Source organism: Elephas maximus, chromosome 2 (assembly GCF_024166365.1).
Source record: "Elephas maximus indicus isolate mEleMax1 chromosome 2, mEleMax1 primary haplotype, whole genome shotgun sequence".
Classification (NCBI taxonomy): Eukaryota; Metazoa; Chordata; class Mammalia; order Proboscidea; family Elephantidae; genus Elephas; species Elephas maximus.
The window spans coordinates 20360605-20379475 of NC_064820.1; the positions used below are offsets into that span (position 1 = coordinate 20360605).

At 42.3% G+C, this 18871-nt stretch overlaps 1 protein-coding gene across 3 annotated transcripts in view; it reads right to left on the bottom strand.

The window, feature by feature from the left end:
• Positions 1-18871, bottom strand: part of MYO10 (myosin X) — a 281060-nt gene that overhangs the window by 145907 nt on the left and 116282 nt on the right. For all 3 annotated transcript variants that reach the window (XM_049861415.1, XM_049861406.1, XM_049861424.1), the window contains one exon: positions 18069-18227. In XM_049861415.1, coding sequence (XP_049717372.1) covers positions 18069-18227 — 159 coding nt within the window. The remainder of the gene's footprint in view (positions 1-18068; positions 18228-18871) is intronic.

An 18871-nucleotide genomic window follows, 5' to 3' on the forward strand; every position in this document is an offset into this window, starting at 1 on the left:
GCTAACGGATAGGTCAGCGGTTCAAACTCACCAGTGCTCTACTGGAAAAAGATGTGGTAGTCGGCTTCCGTAAAGATTTACAGCCTTGAAAACCCTATGGGGCAGTTCTACTCTTCCTATAGTGTCGCTCTGAGTTGGAATCAACTTGACGGCAATGGGTTTGGTTTTTTGGCTAAATCAGATTAGCGAGTTGCCATGAAGAAAACACAGTCCTTATTATCATTCAATGTGGAGAAATCAGGAGTGCTGATGGCACAGTGATTAAGCTCTCAGCTGTTAACCGAAAGGTCAGTAGTTCGAACCCACCAGCTGGTCCTTGGGAGAAAGATATGGCAGTATGCTTCTGTAAAGATTTATAGCCTTGGAAACTCTATGGAGCAGTTCTACTCTGTCCTGCATGGTTGCTAAGTGTCAGAATTAACTCAATAGCAACGGGTTTGGTTTTCTCTCTCTCTTTTTTTTAATGGAGAAATTTAAAGTTCCATATACAGATTTGCTAGTAACTGACTTTTATCAATTTATACCTTATAAGCTTTATTCCCCCCCCCATTTTGATAACATCTTCTGGAAGAAAACACCTATCCTTGTGTTTTTAACCTGGGTTAGTGTACCGAAGTTCATCTTTCCTTGAGGATTAATGATCCTTATTCAGGCTTTCTGCCCAAAATAACAATGACTGCACAGAGTGAGGTGGCCACTGCCTTCGAATCCACACTAAAATTCCCCAGCCTCCTGAGCCGCCGCTGTTCTTCCATCTGCTTCTCTGCTGCTTCTCAACCTGCCATATGCTCCAGGTGGCACCCTTTGAGGGTGGCTCCAAATCTTAAAGGTGTAAGGTTTTTCCACCGGGGGTCTGCTGTGTTAGAAATAGCTGAAGGTGCTGGAAGGGTGTGCAGATAAAGTATACCTTCACCGTGTCATTAACAGAAGATACCACGTCAGGCTTTTACTTTACTTTTTATTGTACTCATCATACCATGCATTAAATGAAAAAAAAAAAAAAAGAACTGCATTTCAACATGTTGAAAACTTTTCACCTTCTAAAACAAATTGTGAATACAAGTAGGCAGACATGAAAAAACACTAGTAAAAGGCTGTGTGTATTTAAAGGATCGAAACGGAATAAGGATAAAATAAAATTGAGTAACAAGTTCAGGATGCCAATGAATCCTAAAAGTGAATTTAATCTGAGATTAAATCAAACTTGATTTGATTTAGGGACATCTTAGAATCTGCCTTGCATTCGCGACACTTCTTCACACCCCATGATGCACTTCTAGGTCTTTAAAGAGAACATGAGTTAAATTCCCCTCTTCCAAAAACGTTCAGGGCCCTTCTCTTTGTCGGGTAGAGAGACTAGCGTTTAAGTATAAAATAAGCAGCTGCTCCTGCTTTTCAAAGATAAAGCGTGCAATGGCAATTGGCTGTATCATACCATGACTCTTTCTAAAAATGTAGAGGCTACTCTCGTGGTCCTTTCCATTTTGTGACTGGGGCTTCCAACACACAAAAATACAAATTGCATATTCTAAAAAATACTCCCTGTAGTTTGTGGTTGGTGCTGCCAAGTAGATTTTCAACTCATACTGACCCCATGTGACAGAGAAAAACTGCCCGACAGGGTTTTCTAGGCTGTAATCTTCATGGGAGCAAATCACCAGGTCTTTCTCCCTCGGATCTTCTGGGTAGGTTCCAACTGGAACCTTTCAGTTAGCAGCTGAGCACTCAACTGTTGCACCACCAGGACTCCTTCTCTATAGCTTAAATTGTATTAAATAATCAAAACAAAGAAGGAACACACATACATTCGTAACAGAGCCAGGTTCTGTTAAGAGACCGACAAGAGACAGTGTGGTAGGCTTCCTGCCCACAGAGCCTGTCTTGGGCAGAGGCCTAGGGCCAGGGAGAGGTATGCCTGCGAGCACAGCTGAGAAGAGGCTGTCCTGATGGAAGAACTGCATCCTGAGCATTCCTGAACCGGAACTGTAACCTGTCACTGTAACCTGTAACTGCAACTTGTGGTCTTTGAGTTCTGTGCAGCCACTGCAGTGAATCATCAAACCCAACAGAGAAGGAGGGTGCCGTGGGAAGGACGGCTGGTGTCAGAACTGATAAAGATGGCGGAGAGAAGAGGCATGTCTGACCTCTGCCTCATGGGAATCAGCCTTGGAATGTTGATCCTAATTCTCCTGCCCCCTTGCGAAGTCAGAGGAGGCCAGACAAAGCCCCTATGCCATTTTTACACCCACATTCTCCAAGCACTTTCTTGTTCTCTTTTGCTTATTCCCACTGAGGCGAGAACAAGTTTTCAAATGTTAGACAATCTGCATAACAAATATTAACTAAAATATATTTTCAAATTAGACTAGGTCCCTTCCCTGCTTCGCTGAGAATTTTGATGCTAGTTAGAAGACACTAATCTCTTTTCTAGGTACAAAAAGAGATTTAAAAATAAACACAGTCCTAAGGGTAAATAAATAACAAAAAACATCATACTTCTTGCTGTGGACTGACTGTATACTCCAAAAAACATGTATTAGTCCTAGACCCTGTACCTGTGTCTCTTTTGTTATGTTAACGAGGCCATACCAGAGCAGAGTGGGTTCTAAACCTAACCCCTTCTGAGTCATAAAAGGAACAGGACACACAGACAGACATGGGAGAGGACAGGCAGGTGCTACTAGAAGCTGAAAAAGACAAAGAAGGACCTCCCCCTAGAGTCGCGCCTTGAATTTGGACTTCTAGCTTCCAGAACTGTAAGGAGATAAATTTCTGTTCTTCAAAGCCACCCACACTTCTATTTTTTTTTTTTGTTGTTGTTACAGCAACACTAGGTAACTAAGACATTCCTTAATCTTAGTAAAAAGTTTTAGGATACCCACCTTCAAATTTAAACTCAAGTGAAACAAAAATACTCTAGTGACTATAGACCACTTAAGAAGGGAGAGAACAAAAGGCATTCAAATTTTTAAGGAGAAGATAATCATATTAGAGTTCAAATAATTAATAAATATATATGTTATGGAAACCCTGGTGGCGTAGTGGTTAAATGCTATGGCTGCTAACCAAAGGGTTGGCAGTTCAAGTCCGCCAGGCACTTCTTGGAAACTCTATGGGGCAGTTCTACTCTGTCCTATAGGGTCGCTATGGGTTGGAACTGACTTGACGGCACTGGGTTTGGTTTTTTTTTTGGCTATATATGTCATGGCTCACAGTTAAAATACAACAAATGGACTTCCACGTATCAACCCGTTAAAAAACCCACTGTCGTCGAGTCGACTCATAGTGACCCTGTAGGGCAGAGCAGAACTATTTCCAAGGAGCAGCTGGTAGATTCTAACTAACCTTTTGGTTAGCAGCTGAGCTTTTAACCACTAAGCCACCATGGCTCCCCAGACACCAACAGGGACATTAATTTAATTGGAGCCCAAACTCAATAATCTGAAATCACTTTAAAAAAAGAAAAAGTAAAGAATATGTAAATTGTGTTTGGCTGGTATGGAGGGAGACTTAGTTTTTTTAAGATTATAGGGAATCTTACCTCATTAGCAGTTAAAATGCCTCCCCTTAAAGTAACTTCATTTACTATCAGGGGTAAATTGGACTCTTAAAACACAAACGTAAAAAGCAACAGTTTTGCTATTTCACCTTCTCACTAAAGGCCTAAGTCATTTCTTTAAGGTTGGTGAGCCTCCTGAAACTTCAAGGATAAAGAACCCTCTTACTTGTCTCAGGATTTTAAACAGCAATTAAGTTCTATATATTTCCAACACAGCTTTACATGGTACTTCCTAATTGTGTGGTGAAGGGGACAATCTTGCCTTGTGTTTACACATTACCACACCCCTTCATTTGTTCCTACATAACCCTGTGATGTGGGCAGGGCCTTGGTTCCTGCCTCTTTTGACAGATGATAAAACAAGCAAAGGATGGCAAAATGCTGTGCCCACACACAGCCACAGAGGCACTGAGAGAGACAGGGACGAGAAGCAGGGTTTTGACAGAGTGCCACATGGCAGATCTGCAGTGACCGTTTTTACCATTCACCCACCTTCAAGACCCAGAATCATCCTGGATGCTTTGTCCAGCCCCACTGGCGGTGGCCAATATCTTTGTGTCCTGTACGTACCATGTTTTAATTAACTCTAAAGCGTATCCCCCTTCCTCCTATGTCTGCTGCCCTGGCCTCTGGTCAGGGCCCCCCACCCCCGGCTTTGACTAGATTTCCACAAGGCCTCCTTCCTTCCTCACTCATCTCCTACACAGTCTGGCACCTTCCAATCCAATCTCTATGCCTGACAAATCAACTTCTAAAAATGCAAATTCTCCTGCTTAACACTCTTCAACTACTACCCAAGACCTTCTCAGCCAACCACAGGGATGTGTGTAAAGGGAACTGAAGTGTCCCTGATAAAGGTGATACAACAGCCCAAGTCCTAAAGAATCATCCTTATAACGGGTTAGGGTGGGCCTTTAGTTCACTACAGGCCCTTTACATCTTCCTTGGATTTTCACTATGTGTGCCCATGTACGTGCTAAATAATACTTTTGAACATTTCTGAAATGGAAGCATAAAATAAAATAGTAATAGTTCCTAATAGTTTATTCAAAGAAAATGAAAATTATTTGAAATCTTCAGAGGTTCATCACCAACAAATACTATGGGTCAAGGACATCTTATATTCTTCCTACTATCTTAAACATCCCACTTCACTCTCCACCCCATATGGGTGATTTTATCACTAAAACCAAGGCTGTATGGATAAGAGATCCAAGGAGGATTAAGAAAAGTTCAACATATAATCAAAATAAAAATGGCAGTTAGGGGGCAGGATGGTTAATTTATGTGTCAACTTGGTTAGGCTATGGTGTGTAGTTGTTTGGTCAAATAGATGTTGCTATGAAGATATTTACATCTGAATCGCTTTACCAACAGTTGACCTTAAGTAAAGCAGATTACCCTCTGTTACATGGTGGGCCTCATCCAATCAGTTGAAGGTCTTAGTGTAAAAACTGAGGTCTCCTAAGGGAGAAGGATTCTGCCCCAAGACCGTAGCATAGATATTCTGCCAGAGTTTCCAGCCTACCTTCTAACCTTGGAATTTTGAATTGGAAACCCTGGGGGCATAGTGGTTAAGTACTACGGCTACTAACCAAAAGGCTGGCAGTTCAAATCCACCAGGTGCTCCTTGGAAACTCTATGGGGGCAGTTCTACTCTGTCCTATAGGGTTGCTAGGAGTTGGCATTGACTCGATGACAACAGGTTTATTTTCGTTTTTTTTTTTTGGTAGTCCCTACAACTGTGTGAGCCAATTCCTGAAAATAAACCTCGATGACAGACACAGAGATAGGTAGGTACACAGATGATAGATTAGATAGATAGGTAGACAGGTAGGTAGGTAGATAGATAGGTAGATAGGTAGATAAGTAGGCAGGCAGGTAGGTAGATAGATGGATAGAGAGATTCTACTGGTGCTGTTTTTCTGGAGCACTCTGACTAATACAGGGGGTGAGGGTAGAGGAAGAGAAGAGCCTAGTGGTAAATTAAAAACCAAGTGAAGCAAAGATAAAACGTAGTAAGAAAACCCTAAAAGTGATGAGACATCTGTTGCATGCCTGCCTCATTTCTCCCTCTATAAAAAGGTATTATTACAGCTCCCAAAATGACCATGGCAAGACTATGCCATTTAAGACAACAGACACACGCAACTACAAAGACAAGGCAGGGCCAAGTACCGGCTTCCTCATGTTGGATTCCAAATTCCACACAAATAAATAGCCTAGTCATTTTAACGGCTTTTCAGAAACAGAAAGTAAAATCTATTTTGAAGCACATAAATGACATTTTTAAGTCAGAAAAATTCCAGCAACTGATCAAAAAACACATTTCCTTGCCCGTTTTGACAATCTGGAACAGCTGCGGCCCATACTACTTCAAAATGCAGAGAGAAGCTCATTTCTTCAATCTCAGAATCTACCAATTCAAGGTTTTCAAAAGGCCTAAGGACATGACATCTAGGATCTAATCTCCATCCAAAAAAAAAACACCTATAACGAAGACAACGTAACCCAGTAGTCACATGCAGTCTGCTTGTAGAGTATGGCGGGGGAATCCACACAACCTGTGGCAAGTCACAATTCCAACACGGGAACAAGTCATCAAGACAACATGGTTTGGTCAAGTCCAAGACCCAGGAGACCTCAGGCCTGGAGCTAACTAAGGCTCCTGGTAAACTGCTTACCCCCTGTGGGCCCAAGATTCTGATCAGTAATTAAACATTGGAATCCTCTGTTATCCCAGATGATTACTGTGGGAAAGTGCTACATATAGCTGAGGTATTTATTAGTTATTTTTCATGAAAAAAGAACAAAACCCCAAAACTGTTCTTTATCATGTGATTCTGAAAAGTTGGATGTAGATCAGGTTATTCAAAATGTGCTAGGGGTACTGGTTATTTAAGGTTACTGCCACAGTACACTTGCCTAATGGGAAGAACTTGTTAAAAAGTGGAAGTCATAATCCAGATTTATTTCCCACCTATCACTCCCTTTCTTCCTTCTCTATTGATCACCTCAGCTAAATATGGCGATGACTTATTCCCTCAATCTTTACATTGGGTACAATGTTCAATTTTCAGTTATAGATCCGCATATTCAACAGCCCAATGGACAGCTTCATATGGATGTCCCTTGGACAGTTCAACCTCGACACTGGAAAAGGGTGATTTTTCTCCCCAAAACACTGGTTTCTCTTCACATAGTTCCATCTGAACAACAGCACCAAGCTCTACCCAACTGCTGAACCCAGTAATCCATGAGTCATCCTACAGAAATTGAGCCGACTTGTTCCCAAGTCCAACCAAACACTTAAGACTCTCTTAGCATCTCTTGTACCCCGCCTCCCACAGGATTGGTTTGGAACCTCACTGTTTCTCACCTGGTTTACTGGTCACCTCGCTTCCTAAACCAGAGCCTCCTGTAGTCAGTCACCCACCACCCTGTGACCGGAGACGAGTGATCCCACACACTCATGTCTCAAGTTGTCTTCAACAACTTTAACAATTTATTTCAAGCTCATTAACTTGGCACATGGGAGCCCTTCTTCCCCTACTCTTGATCATGTTGCCAGCTAGCTGCACTCAAACTTTGTTCCAAATCTTAAAGGTCCTGGAGCTGGATAAATTCTAACTCAACTCTACTAGCGTCTCCACTGAGAATCACTTTCTGACCTTCTCCTTTCCTTCCGAATTTTGATGCTTATTCTTTGAGCTCCCAGTAAGTACAGTTGGTCCTCGTTATTCGTGAACTCCTTGTGAATTTACCTACTTGCTAAAATCAATACTCGTGGTACTGTCACAGATCTGCCCAGAGTGGCAACAAATTTGCCTGATGTGTGTGTTCCCAGCTGAGGTGGGACAGGGTGACACCCTGGCTTTTTGTTTCAGCTCTCGTACAATAAACAAGTGTCCTTTCTGCAGTCTATTTATGCTATGTTTTTCACATTTTTGGTGTTTTGTTGGTGATTTCACTATTTAGGCCCCCAAGCACATTGCTGAAGTGTTGTCTTGTGTTCCAAGGCACCAGAAGCCTGTGATGTGCCTCACAGAAGAAAATACGTGTGTTAGATAAACTCTGTTCAGACATGAGTTAGAGTGCTGCTGGCTGTGGGTTCAAATGTTAGTGAATCAACAGTACAGATTAATAATCTGTCTTTAAGCACAAACACATATAAAATAAGGTTATGATGGATCAGCTGACAGAAATGTTGTTACCAGAGGCTCGCAGGAACCTACCCCTGAACCTAGGAACAACAGCTCAGTGTTCACTAATTTAGTGTTTGCAGCAGCTTTATAGAACCTAACTGCTGCCAATAATGAGAACTGACTGTACTTTGATCATATCTTGTGCTGCCCTGAGTTACAGTCAATAGTTCGCTTGTTTGTCTTCATCAGAGTCCCTGGATGAAGAAAATGGTTTAACACTCAGCTGCTAACTGAAAGGCTGAAGGTTCAAGTCCACCCAGGTCTACTTCTGAAAAATCAGCCATTGAAAACCCTATGCCAAATGGTCAACAATTACTTAAAAACAAAGATGTGAATGCAAGTGGGGTGGGGAAACTAGATTAATGGAAACAGAACCAGAACAGAAATATTGAGAATGTTCACACATTGTAACCAATGTCACTGAATAATTTGTGTAGAAAAGGTTGAATGGGAACCTAAACTGTTTTGTGTGTAAACCTTCACACCTTCACCAAAAACACAATATTATTTAAAAAAGAAAACCCTATGGAGCACAACTCTACTTTCACATACATGGGGTCGCCATGAGTCAGAAGTGACTCGAGGGCAAGTTTTCCCCCCTTGGTCTCCTTCAGTAAACTGGGAAATCCGGGGGTAGGGGATAGGGCAGTGCCTCTCATTTATTCTATCTTTCAACAAGCACCATGAACAAGAGTAGTTCAGCATCCCTGGGGCCTAGCACAGTGCCTGGCACACAGGCAGGGCTCAGTCAATGTCCATACACTGGGGGCATATGGTTTGACCACGAATTCACAAGTAAATTCTCTATGCCCACTGCCTTCTACGCAACAAAGCCATTTGCCAGTGCTGTCCAATTAAACAGTTGGACCATTAAAAAATTTTTTTGAACTGTTAATACAGTCATTAAGCATTCAAGTTTTTTTAACAGAAAACTTGATAGCTCAGTGTTACTGACATCAAGCTCTTTAATTTAGAAGTGACATTTCTGTTAAACTTGAGTGAATGTCTGACAAAAATTCCCTCCTTGTTGAAAGGACTCTGAATCAAAAGAGGGGAAGGAAAGAAAGAAAAAATATATATATATATATATATATATATATCCCAACAACCAGGTTCCTAACTGCCCCCACTGTGTGCTGATGTGGAAGTGGTCACTCAAGAGCATAAATGTTTGGTCAAGTTTAAAAATACATATAGTAAGACAGATGGTTACAATCATCTTTTGGCAACACCAGTCTTGATTTCTTGTTTAAAAAAAGAAAAAAAACGGCAAAAACAAGGAGCCCCTGACAAGCCACATGAAATCTATTCAGCTGTTCCCAGGACAGTGAGTCACATGTGTGCTCCCCATTTGGACTTTGGGCCATCCCTGACTCTGAAAGGCAAACACTTACTCAACACTGGCTTTGGGAAGGAACGGAAGTGAACAAAAAAATCAAAGGCTGCTTTGGGAAGACTCGACTCAAGGAAATGAAACACAGATTTCAATTTGCATGTCCAAAACAGTTAATTCCGTGGCAAGCAGGGATGGATTACCCAAGAAACGAGGTAAGCACATGCATAGGGTAACAAGAAAACAGAGGCACCAGTTGTCCAAAGACCCATAGATGCCAAGCAGACAGGACACAAGGAAAAGTGGAAGGGAAATAGCAGGGCACTAAATGAAACTAACACCAGCTCCAGTGCGTGAGAATGTGCCGGCCAGAAATAAGGTTCATGCAGGGTCACGAGGGCGCCCACGCACAAGGCTGTTTAAGCTATGAGGCCCTACCACTTCAACACCTTCGTTGACATCTGTCTCCTACAGTCCCCTCCTGGGTAATTGAAACTCCTTATCTTGGTAGGTCTCTTGGGAGTATACTATTTTCTTTCTAATAAACAAGAGGTGGGGTGGGCTGTTGAGTCTAACTCTTGCTACATTCACGCAATATGCAACCGGATCCAACATGAGCAGTTACTGGGCAAGGATGGGTTATATTAATAGTTAAGGGGTCTCTGATTCATTTTGAGAGAACCATCTTACACATTCACGTCTGCTGAATCGACAACTCCAATCAGGAGGGCCAGCAATGCTCTTTGCCATGATACAAACACAGAAGTATGCTCTTGTGCACGTCCTTACGAACAACCAACGGGAACTTCAGTCCCAGATGACACACAAAAGCAAGGGAACTCAAGTATGTCAACCAGGGCAATAAACTCAATCAAGTTACTTTTTAACTTTATAGTATTTATATACATAGTTATGCTCTAAGTTTTGTAAACAATCACATTTATAACTTTAAAATATTTTTGGCATACACACGGACGCAATCTAGCATATATTTAATATAATACTAACTGGGTAATAATTTAATATAATAGTAAGATAGTACATGTCCAAAAAATACTGGAAATATTAATATTTATCTAATACAGAAAGTTTTATCTTATCTATCAAGTGAGTTTCTTTTTCATTATCTGTTGTGGGGGACACAGTGCTTGATATCACTCTATATGTGCTAATAAATGATATATATATACAACTCACATAGCCCAGTCTAATGTGTGAGTAAGCAGAGGAGGGAACACCACAGGTTATCAGTGTTTAGGGCCTTCACGTGCCTTAATCCAGCCCTGGTGGCAGTGTATACCAGTCTTAATGCTGCAAGCACTGGACTACTAGCCAGAAGGCTGGCAGTTCAAGCCCACCCAAAGGTGATCTGCTTCCGAAAGGTCACAGCCTTGAAAACCCTATGGGGCAGTTCTACTCTGCACACATGGAGTTGCTGAGTCAGAATTGACTCAACAGTAACTACCAACAATGCTGCAAGTAGCCTGCAATTTACTTGTGGGTGAACTCAGTTCACCTGTCTGCTGAAATCCATAGTCCTTTAGCAGGGCGGTGGCTGCTAGCATCTCACATGGCTGTGGCGGGCTTCAAAATTAACCCACCACCACCATCAAAAACACTCACAGGTTCGGTCTGGAATGCCACCTCACCAAACGAAGCTATTTCTGGGACACCTAAAAATACATTAGCTGTGAAGAAACTTGTATGTTTTCATAAGCATTTATCTTTAGACACTGCCCCACTTCTTCAAACGGGCTTCTTTGATTTGGATCTCTGCTGTGTTTGTTCAGCAAGACCAACAACCTAACCAAAGGACGGGGTGGAACAGAGGAGCTGGCTTCCCCTGGAGACGTCCCCAACGCCATAATTGCAGTGGGCTCTGCTCTTCCCTGCAGCTCTCTCCGTGATGTGGTTTCCAGCCATTCCTTAAAGACTGGGAGAGGAGTCTCCTCTGTGTAATTGACCCAGAGAACATGCTTCTTTTCTATTTTGTGGAAAACAAAACTCCCACACCACCGAGCTTGGTGGTGGCTCCACTCAGGACACGGATACCTCCCCTGCTCTTGTCAACACTGTGTTTAGATGCTGGGTACCTAACAATTTAAGTTGTCCTGGCTCCAGAGAGTACAGCAAGATGGCATCCAAGACCAACGTGTCTTTCCCACTTCCTTTTGCTTACCTTCAGGAGCTGCCACAGCTACAAGGGCTGGATGCACTGGGAAACATTAGAACTAGTCCTTCCTTCAACCCCTGCCCTCATTCCCACTGCATACAGCTCAAATCTTTTCTTCCCTCTTGCTCATGTCATCTCTTGTTGTTGTTAGCTGCCTTCGAGTCGGTTCCAACTCATGCCAACCTTACTTATGTATAATAAAACAAAGCATTGCCTGGTCCTGCACCATCTTCATCATCGTCATTGTGTTTGCGTCCATTGTTGCGGCTACTGTGTCAATCCATCTCATGGAGGTTGTCTTAGTCATCTAGTGGTGCTATAACAGAAATACACAGGTGGATGGCTTTAACAAAGAGAGGTTTATTCTCTCACAGTCCAGTAAGCTAGAAGTCCTAACTGAGGGTGCCAGCTCCAGGGGAAGGCTTTCTCTCTCTGTTGGCTCTGGAGGAAGGTCCTTGTCATCAGTCTTCCCTTGGTCTGGGAACATTTCAGCACAGGAACCTCAGGTCCAAACAGCACGCTCTGCTTCTGGCACTGCCCTCTTGGTGGTATGAGGTCCCCACTCTCTGCTTGCTTCCCTTTCCTGTTATCTCTTGTAAGATGAAAGGTGGTGCAGGCCACACCCCAGGGAAACTCCCTTTACATTGCATCAGGGATGTGACCTTAGTAAGGGTGGTATCCCAAAAACAAAAAAAACCCAATCCCACCCTAATCCACTTTCACCACAGGCAGAGATTATAACACATATAAAAATCACAAAATAGAGGACAACCACATAATATTGGCAACCCTGGCCTAACCAAGTTGACACATATTTTTGGAAGACACAATTCAATCCATTAGAAAGGGTTTCCACTGTGTTTGCTGGCATTCTGCTTTATCAACCGTGATGTCTTTTCCAGCAATGGGTCTTTCCTGATGAAATGTCTAAGGTAAGCCAGTCAGAATCTCACCATCCTTGCTTCCAAGGAGCATTCAGGTTGTATTTCTTCTAAGGCTGATTTGTTCATTATTCTATCAGTCTAGAGTATATTCACTGTCTCTCTATCCAAGTCTAAAACTTCCACCTCTAATCACTAAATTACTGTTACGCTCTCTCAGCCAATCTCTCTGCAGTCTCACCTCGCATCGCTTCCTTGTCAATACTTTTAAAACTTTTCTCAGGGAAATTCCCTTTTCAAACACCTTTAACATACCATCAACCCCAAGCTTGTCTGATTAGTTCTAAGGCAGGGTTCCTCAGCCTTCGCACTGCTGAAATTTTGAGCTGGATAATCCTGTGTTATTGGGGTTGCCCTATGCATTGTGAATGGTTAACAGCAGCCCTGGTTTCTGCCCACTAGCACTCTCACCCCCACTCCCTGTTGTGACAAAGCTGTCCCAGTCGAGAACCATTGCTTTAAGGGTTCCCTAACCCAGCCTGGAGCACTGGTGGTGCAGTGGTTAAGAGATTGGCTGCTAATCAAAAGGTTGGCAGTTTGAATCCACCAACCTCCTTGGAAACCTTACGGGGCAGTTCTACTCTGTCCTATAGGGTCGCTAGGAGTCAGAATCGACTAGAGGGCAATGGGTTTGTTTTTTTAACCCCAGCCTAAGGAGCCCTGGTGGTGAAGTGGTTAAGCATTCGGCTCCCAACCGAAAGGTCAGCAGTTCAAACCCACCAGCCACTCTGGAAGAAAGATGTGGCAGTCTGCTTCCATAAAGATTACTGCCTAGGAAACCCTATGGGACAGTTCTACCCTGTCATATTGGGCTGCTGAGTTGGAAATGACTCAACATATAACTCAACATTAACTCCAGTCTGCCAATCTCCTCTAATGTCTCAACATTGTCTAACATTGTCCAGATTTCATGAGGCCATCCCACCAAACTCACTCTCCTCCCTCCATCTTCACGCACAGTGTCCGCTAGTCTCTCCATCTAAGCAGCTCTTATCCCTTCTTGGTAGTGTCATTACCACCACCCCTCCACAGACCTTCCACTGCCAGCCCAGGCTTTCTGAGCCACCTATGCCTCACCTGTCCCAATCTCTTATCTCTGTACCACAAACACATGCCCTGTCCTCTCAGTTCCCCTAACTCTTTTTATACTTATAGGTGTGGATACTTGTCAGGGCCAGGTCTTCTGAGGAAGAGACAGAAGAGGGTATGAACCCTCACTGGACCCTCTGAAAGAAGCAGAGCCCTCAGGGGTGAGCCAGAGGCAGGAGAACATAGCCAAAAGGTTCAGGGTTGAAGCCTGGGGTCCCAGGCTAGATTAGAAGGCGGGGGTTCTGAGAAGGCAGCTGTCTGGGTGGTTGGCAGAGGATCAGAAACATTGATAAGGTGGAGTCTTGGGCATAAAGAACGACCATGAGGTCATAAGGCAGGGGCTTGCCCACAGGTAATTACGGAATGAGCCAAGGTGCTCTAACCAGGGTGTAAGATCCCAATGGGACCAGCAACAAAGCTAAAGTCACACAGACATTGAAGTAAATGGCCGTGCAGTCTCCATTCTCTGAAGGACAAGCCTGGCATTCAAGTCTGGGGCAGGGTACACTCACAGGAAGTATTAAATGTCTCAGCTCTAAGGTTGAATGTCTTCACTGCCGAGTCAAAACAAAACTCTGTCATTCTCCTCCAACTTGGCACTTGTTTTAGACTGAAATTTGCCCCCCAAAACACGTGCTGGAATGCTAACTCCTACACCTCAAGATGCAATCCCATTTGAGAATAGGGTTTTCCTTGTTACGTTAATGAGGCCATATTGGTGTCCAGTAGTTAAGTGCTCAGCTGCTAACCAAAAAAGGTCTGCAGTTCGAATCCACCAACTGTTCCTTGGAAACTGTATGGGGGCAGTTCTACTCTGTCCTACAGGGTTGCTACAAGTCAGAATCAACTGGACGGCAACAGGTTTGGTTTTGTTTGTTTTTATACAGACACAGAGATAAGCAAGCACAAACTGGGGAAGTCAGAAGCACATGTGACGTGGCCAAGGAAGCGAGGAATGTCGGGGTTACAGAAGTGGAGACGGTGATGGTCCTTCAGAGCAGACAGAGAGAGATTCCCCTAGAGTCGGTGCCCTGAATTCACACTTCTAGCCTCCTGGACTGTGTGAGATAGTACAATTCTGTTCTTCAAAGCCACCCACTTGAGGTATTTCTGTTTCAGCGATACTGAGAGAAACTACGACACCATTCAATGAGGGACTTTATTCAATTGTTTGAGACTGTATCATGTGAGCTGGCCTTGGTTTTGTGTCCTGACTAAATTGCAAGCTTCAAGGGTAGAGACCAAAACCAAAACCCATTGTCGCTGAGTCAATTCCGCCTCATAGAGACCCTATAGGACAGAGTAGAACTGCCCCCACAGAGTTTCCAAAGAGCTAGGGAAAATGCTGTAAATCTCTTCCAAATCCCCCTCAACACACACTGACAAATTCAGGGAAGGAGCTTTCTAAATAAATTCTTGCTGGTTATTAGAGGAACATGGCATCAGGATTGGAGGCCAAAGTTTATTAGTGGCTACCAGGGGCTGGACACTTCACTGTGCTCATGAGGAACCTGTACATAGGTCAAGAGGCAGTTGTTTAAACAGAACAAGGGGATACTGCGTGGTTTAAAGTTAGGAAAGGGGTGCGTCAGGGTTGTCTCCTTTCACCATACCTATTCAACCTGTATGCTGAGCAAATAACTCGAGAAGCTGGACTGTATGAAGAAGAACGGGGCATGAGAATTAGAGGCAAGACTCATTAAGAACCTGCGCGATACAGACCTTACTTGCTGAAAGTGAAGAGGACTTGAAGCATTTATTGAGGAAGATCAAAGACCACAGTCTTCAGTGTAGATTATACTTCAACATAAAAAAACAAAAATCCTCACAACTGGACCAATAAATATCATGATAAATGAAGAAAAGATTGAAGTTGTAAAGGATTTCATTTTACTTGGATCCACAATCAATGCCCATGGGAACAGGGGTCAGGAAATCAAATGACATGTTGGATTGGGCAATTCTGCTGCAAAAGACCTCTTTAAAGTGTTTAAAAAGCAAAGATGTCACTTTGAGGACTAAGGTGTGCCTAACTCAAGTCATGGTATTTTCAATTGCTTGATATGCATGTGAAAGCTGGACAATGAATAAGGAAAACAGAAGAAGACTTGATGCCTTTGAATTATGGTGTTGGCAAAGAATACAGAATACACCCTGGATTGCCGGAAGAACAAACAAGTATGTCTTGGAAGAAGTATAGCCAGAATGCTCCTTAGGAGCAAGGATGGCAAGACTTCATCTCATGTACTTTGGACGTGTTATTCGGAGGGACCAGTTCCTTACGCTTGGTAAATTAGAGGGACAGCGGATAAGAGGGAGACCCTTAGGAGATAGTGGCCGCAACAATGGGCTCAAGCATAACAAAGACTGTGAGGACGGCACAGGACCGATGGCGCAGTGTTTCGTCTGTTGTACACAGGGTCACTATGAGTCGGAAGTGACTTGGGGGCACCGAACAACATCATCAGGTTTAACAACATCACGGAAAGGAAAAAAAAAAAAAACTTCTAAAAAGAGTCTGCTTTTTAAGCCCTGGGATAGTTTTCTCCCTCTAAGTGACTTACTGTTTCTTGATTATTGATAAGATATAATAAGAACTTAGGGCTTTTCTTTAATGTCTGAGAGTGTGAGTTGTAAAATACCTACAAGAGACATATACCAGTAAAGAAATTTAATGGCTTATCAACCTTCATGGAACTATCTCTAATACTTATGGCATTTGTTTAATAAACATTTACTGTACAACAACCATGCCTGGCAATGTCCTTGGTTCAAAGAAGACAAAATAAGTAAGTCCTTGACAAACCTAGCAAGGAAATTGTTATGTAAACAAATTGGTACTAGAGAGCGTTGAGTACTTATTAATAAAAACTCAGGCGTGACACAGTGGGCAAGAGGAAGTTTGTCCGTGAGGAGGTGGTTCTGGGATGGGAAGAGAAGGATATAGCATGTCCTGCAGGCATCTCTAAAACAGACTACATCCACTTTCACAGAACCGTGTAGCACATTACCTTTTCAGAAGAACATATGGAAAACATTTTAATCTAAAGACTTAGTGTAAACCAGGCTCGGCAAGTCAAAAGGCTACAATGTGATTGAATTTCTCTAGACAGGGCTGTTAGAAAACATTTGGCAAACATTAGGTCAATCTGGCAAAAATAACACTTTCACAGTGTAAAAAAAAAAAAAAAAGGCCAATAAGCATACTTTTTTTTTTTTAATGCTGAGGAAAATTAAACATTAAACCTAAAGATATCTAACTCCTCCTCTTTCCTAATTCTTCCCTCTGAGTCTAGGGTAGGTAAGTTGGAACCTGGACACTAAGGGTACCTTCAGTTTCAGTGAGCATCAACTAGCTATTTTACGGGTTGTTATGATTATCACTCATAACCACAAATGTCTCAGCAGAGTTAAGTATAATAGCTAATTAACAAAAGTTAGTAAATTTTGATTGCCTTTTTTTAACTATAAAATTTGAACTTGACAAGAAAAGACGCACAAGTGGTTGCCTCCAGTTTACTAAACAGACTTGCAAACAGCCAGATAAAAAAGAGATACAATCTGCAGCCCAATCAAACCTACCAGATAATGTGATATCCATACTTTAATGTCAAAAGGAGTCCCTGGGCAGTGTGAACAATTCACTGGTTAGCTTGGCTGCTAACCAAAAGATTAGAGGTTTGAGTCCTCCCAGAGGCACCTCAGAAGAAAAGCCTGGTGATCTACTTCCAAAAAATTGGCCACTGAAAACCCTGTGGAGCACAGTTATACTCTTCTACACATAGGGTCACCATGAGCTGGAATCAACAGCAACTGGGTTGAATGTTAAAAAGCGATTATTATAGAGCTGATGTTTAAGTATTATTTTATAAAATAGACCCAAGTAAAAGCTGACAGAAAAAATTGTTCACAACTTCTTTTTATGGACATTTCTCTACTGGATTCAAAACAACAAATGGAAATCACACAAATAAAAAAGACAGCTCCACTGCAACCAACTACTCCCCCAGCATGGACTCCAGGGCCAGAAAAAGAGAATCCATTCAAGAGGGAAAATCAAGAAAAAGAGAAAGAAGGTCAAGCTCAGGTACTCAAAAAAAAAAAAAAAAAAAACCATTGCCGTCAAGTCGATTCTGACTCATAGAGACCCCCTAGGGCAGAGTAGAACTGCCCCATTGGGTTTCCAAGGCTGTAATCTTTACAGAAGCAGGCTGCCACATCTTTCTCCATAGAGCAGCTGCTGGGTTCGAACTGCCGACCTTTTGGTTAGCCACTGAGCACTTAACACTACCGTGAGGCCAGGTACACTTGTCTGCAAATCAATATTTCAGGAAGTCAAACAACTCCACAGGACTTCTTTATGTAACAGAACACTTATGGACAGAATACAAGAGAATGCATTTATTAGAAGGAAGAAAGAAAGGTTAAATTACGTCGATGTACAGAAGGCCCTTCCATGTAAAGTCAATTCCCTTTTATAAAATCAAGGCAATAAAACACACAAGAACATGATTCACTGAACCAAGTTTCTAATCTGACAAGACATGTGAAAGCATAGTTTTAACTTTATTAGAGGCTTTCAAGGAGCTTTGTTTGGTAGCGCAGTGGTTAAGAACCTGGCTGCTAACCAAAAGGTTGGCAGTTGGAACCCACAGCCGCTCTTTGGAAACAGAGGCATTCAAAAGTCAGGAAATCATCTTTGGAAATGAAAATAAACGTTCACTCAAACTTGCTGGTTTTTTCAAGGAATGAAGAGTGGGAGACTTACATATATTTGATTCCTCTGGTATCGCTGGAATAAGTTATACATGATGGAGCCTCCATGAAGCTCTGTCAAGGTCGCCATGTCATCCACGCCCTCTTCATTGGTGGGGTGCATGGTGGTCACCTTCTGGTGCGTAATTGTGCTCTGTTTGTAAGTGAATACCTGAAGGGGGAAATGAATTCAGTAGTTTAGTTACCAGCAATCAAAAGTTTTCCTAGTGGTTCCCCAAATTGCTGATACAATTTCAACAAAAAGATACTGAATGAGGCAGTAAAAATACAGCACAAAGAGCTTTTTCATTTTCTTTGTGCTGCTTATATGTATATTTTTAAAGGAATCAATTATTTGGATAATTGCTATTACATGTTCCTAAAAGACATGAGTTCAAGTACTAACCACCCCTTGGAAATCACAGAAACTATAAATTTAATTTCACTTCTCTGTGTATTTCTCCGATTGATATAAACCGATAACAGTTAAGAAAATGGCTCCAGTTTTTAGACAGTGATTTGGTTTCACTATGTTTCATGTTGGATCATAGGCTGTAGTTCAAAGCTTCATAATAAAGTCCTTCCATTTAAATAAAAAAGTATTATATAAACTCGCCATAAGGTAGTAGATCTGTTCAAAGACTTGAACACATCAGGAATGTTTGGAAAACATCCTTGGACAGTATTGCCTCTCAACGGAGGTACAGAGCGTTCATGTCATCTTTTGGCAAAACAGTTCTGCTCTTCCATTTAAAACAACATCAGTTTTCTTGTTTGTCTGACATTCTGTCTTCCTTAAAATCCCAAAAACCATTT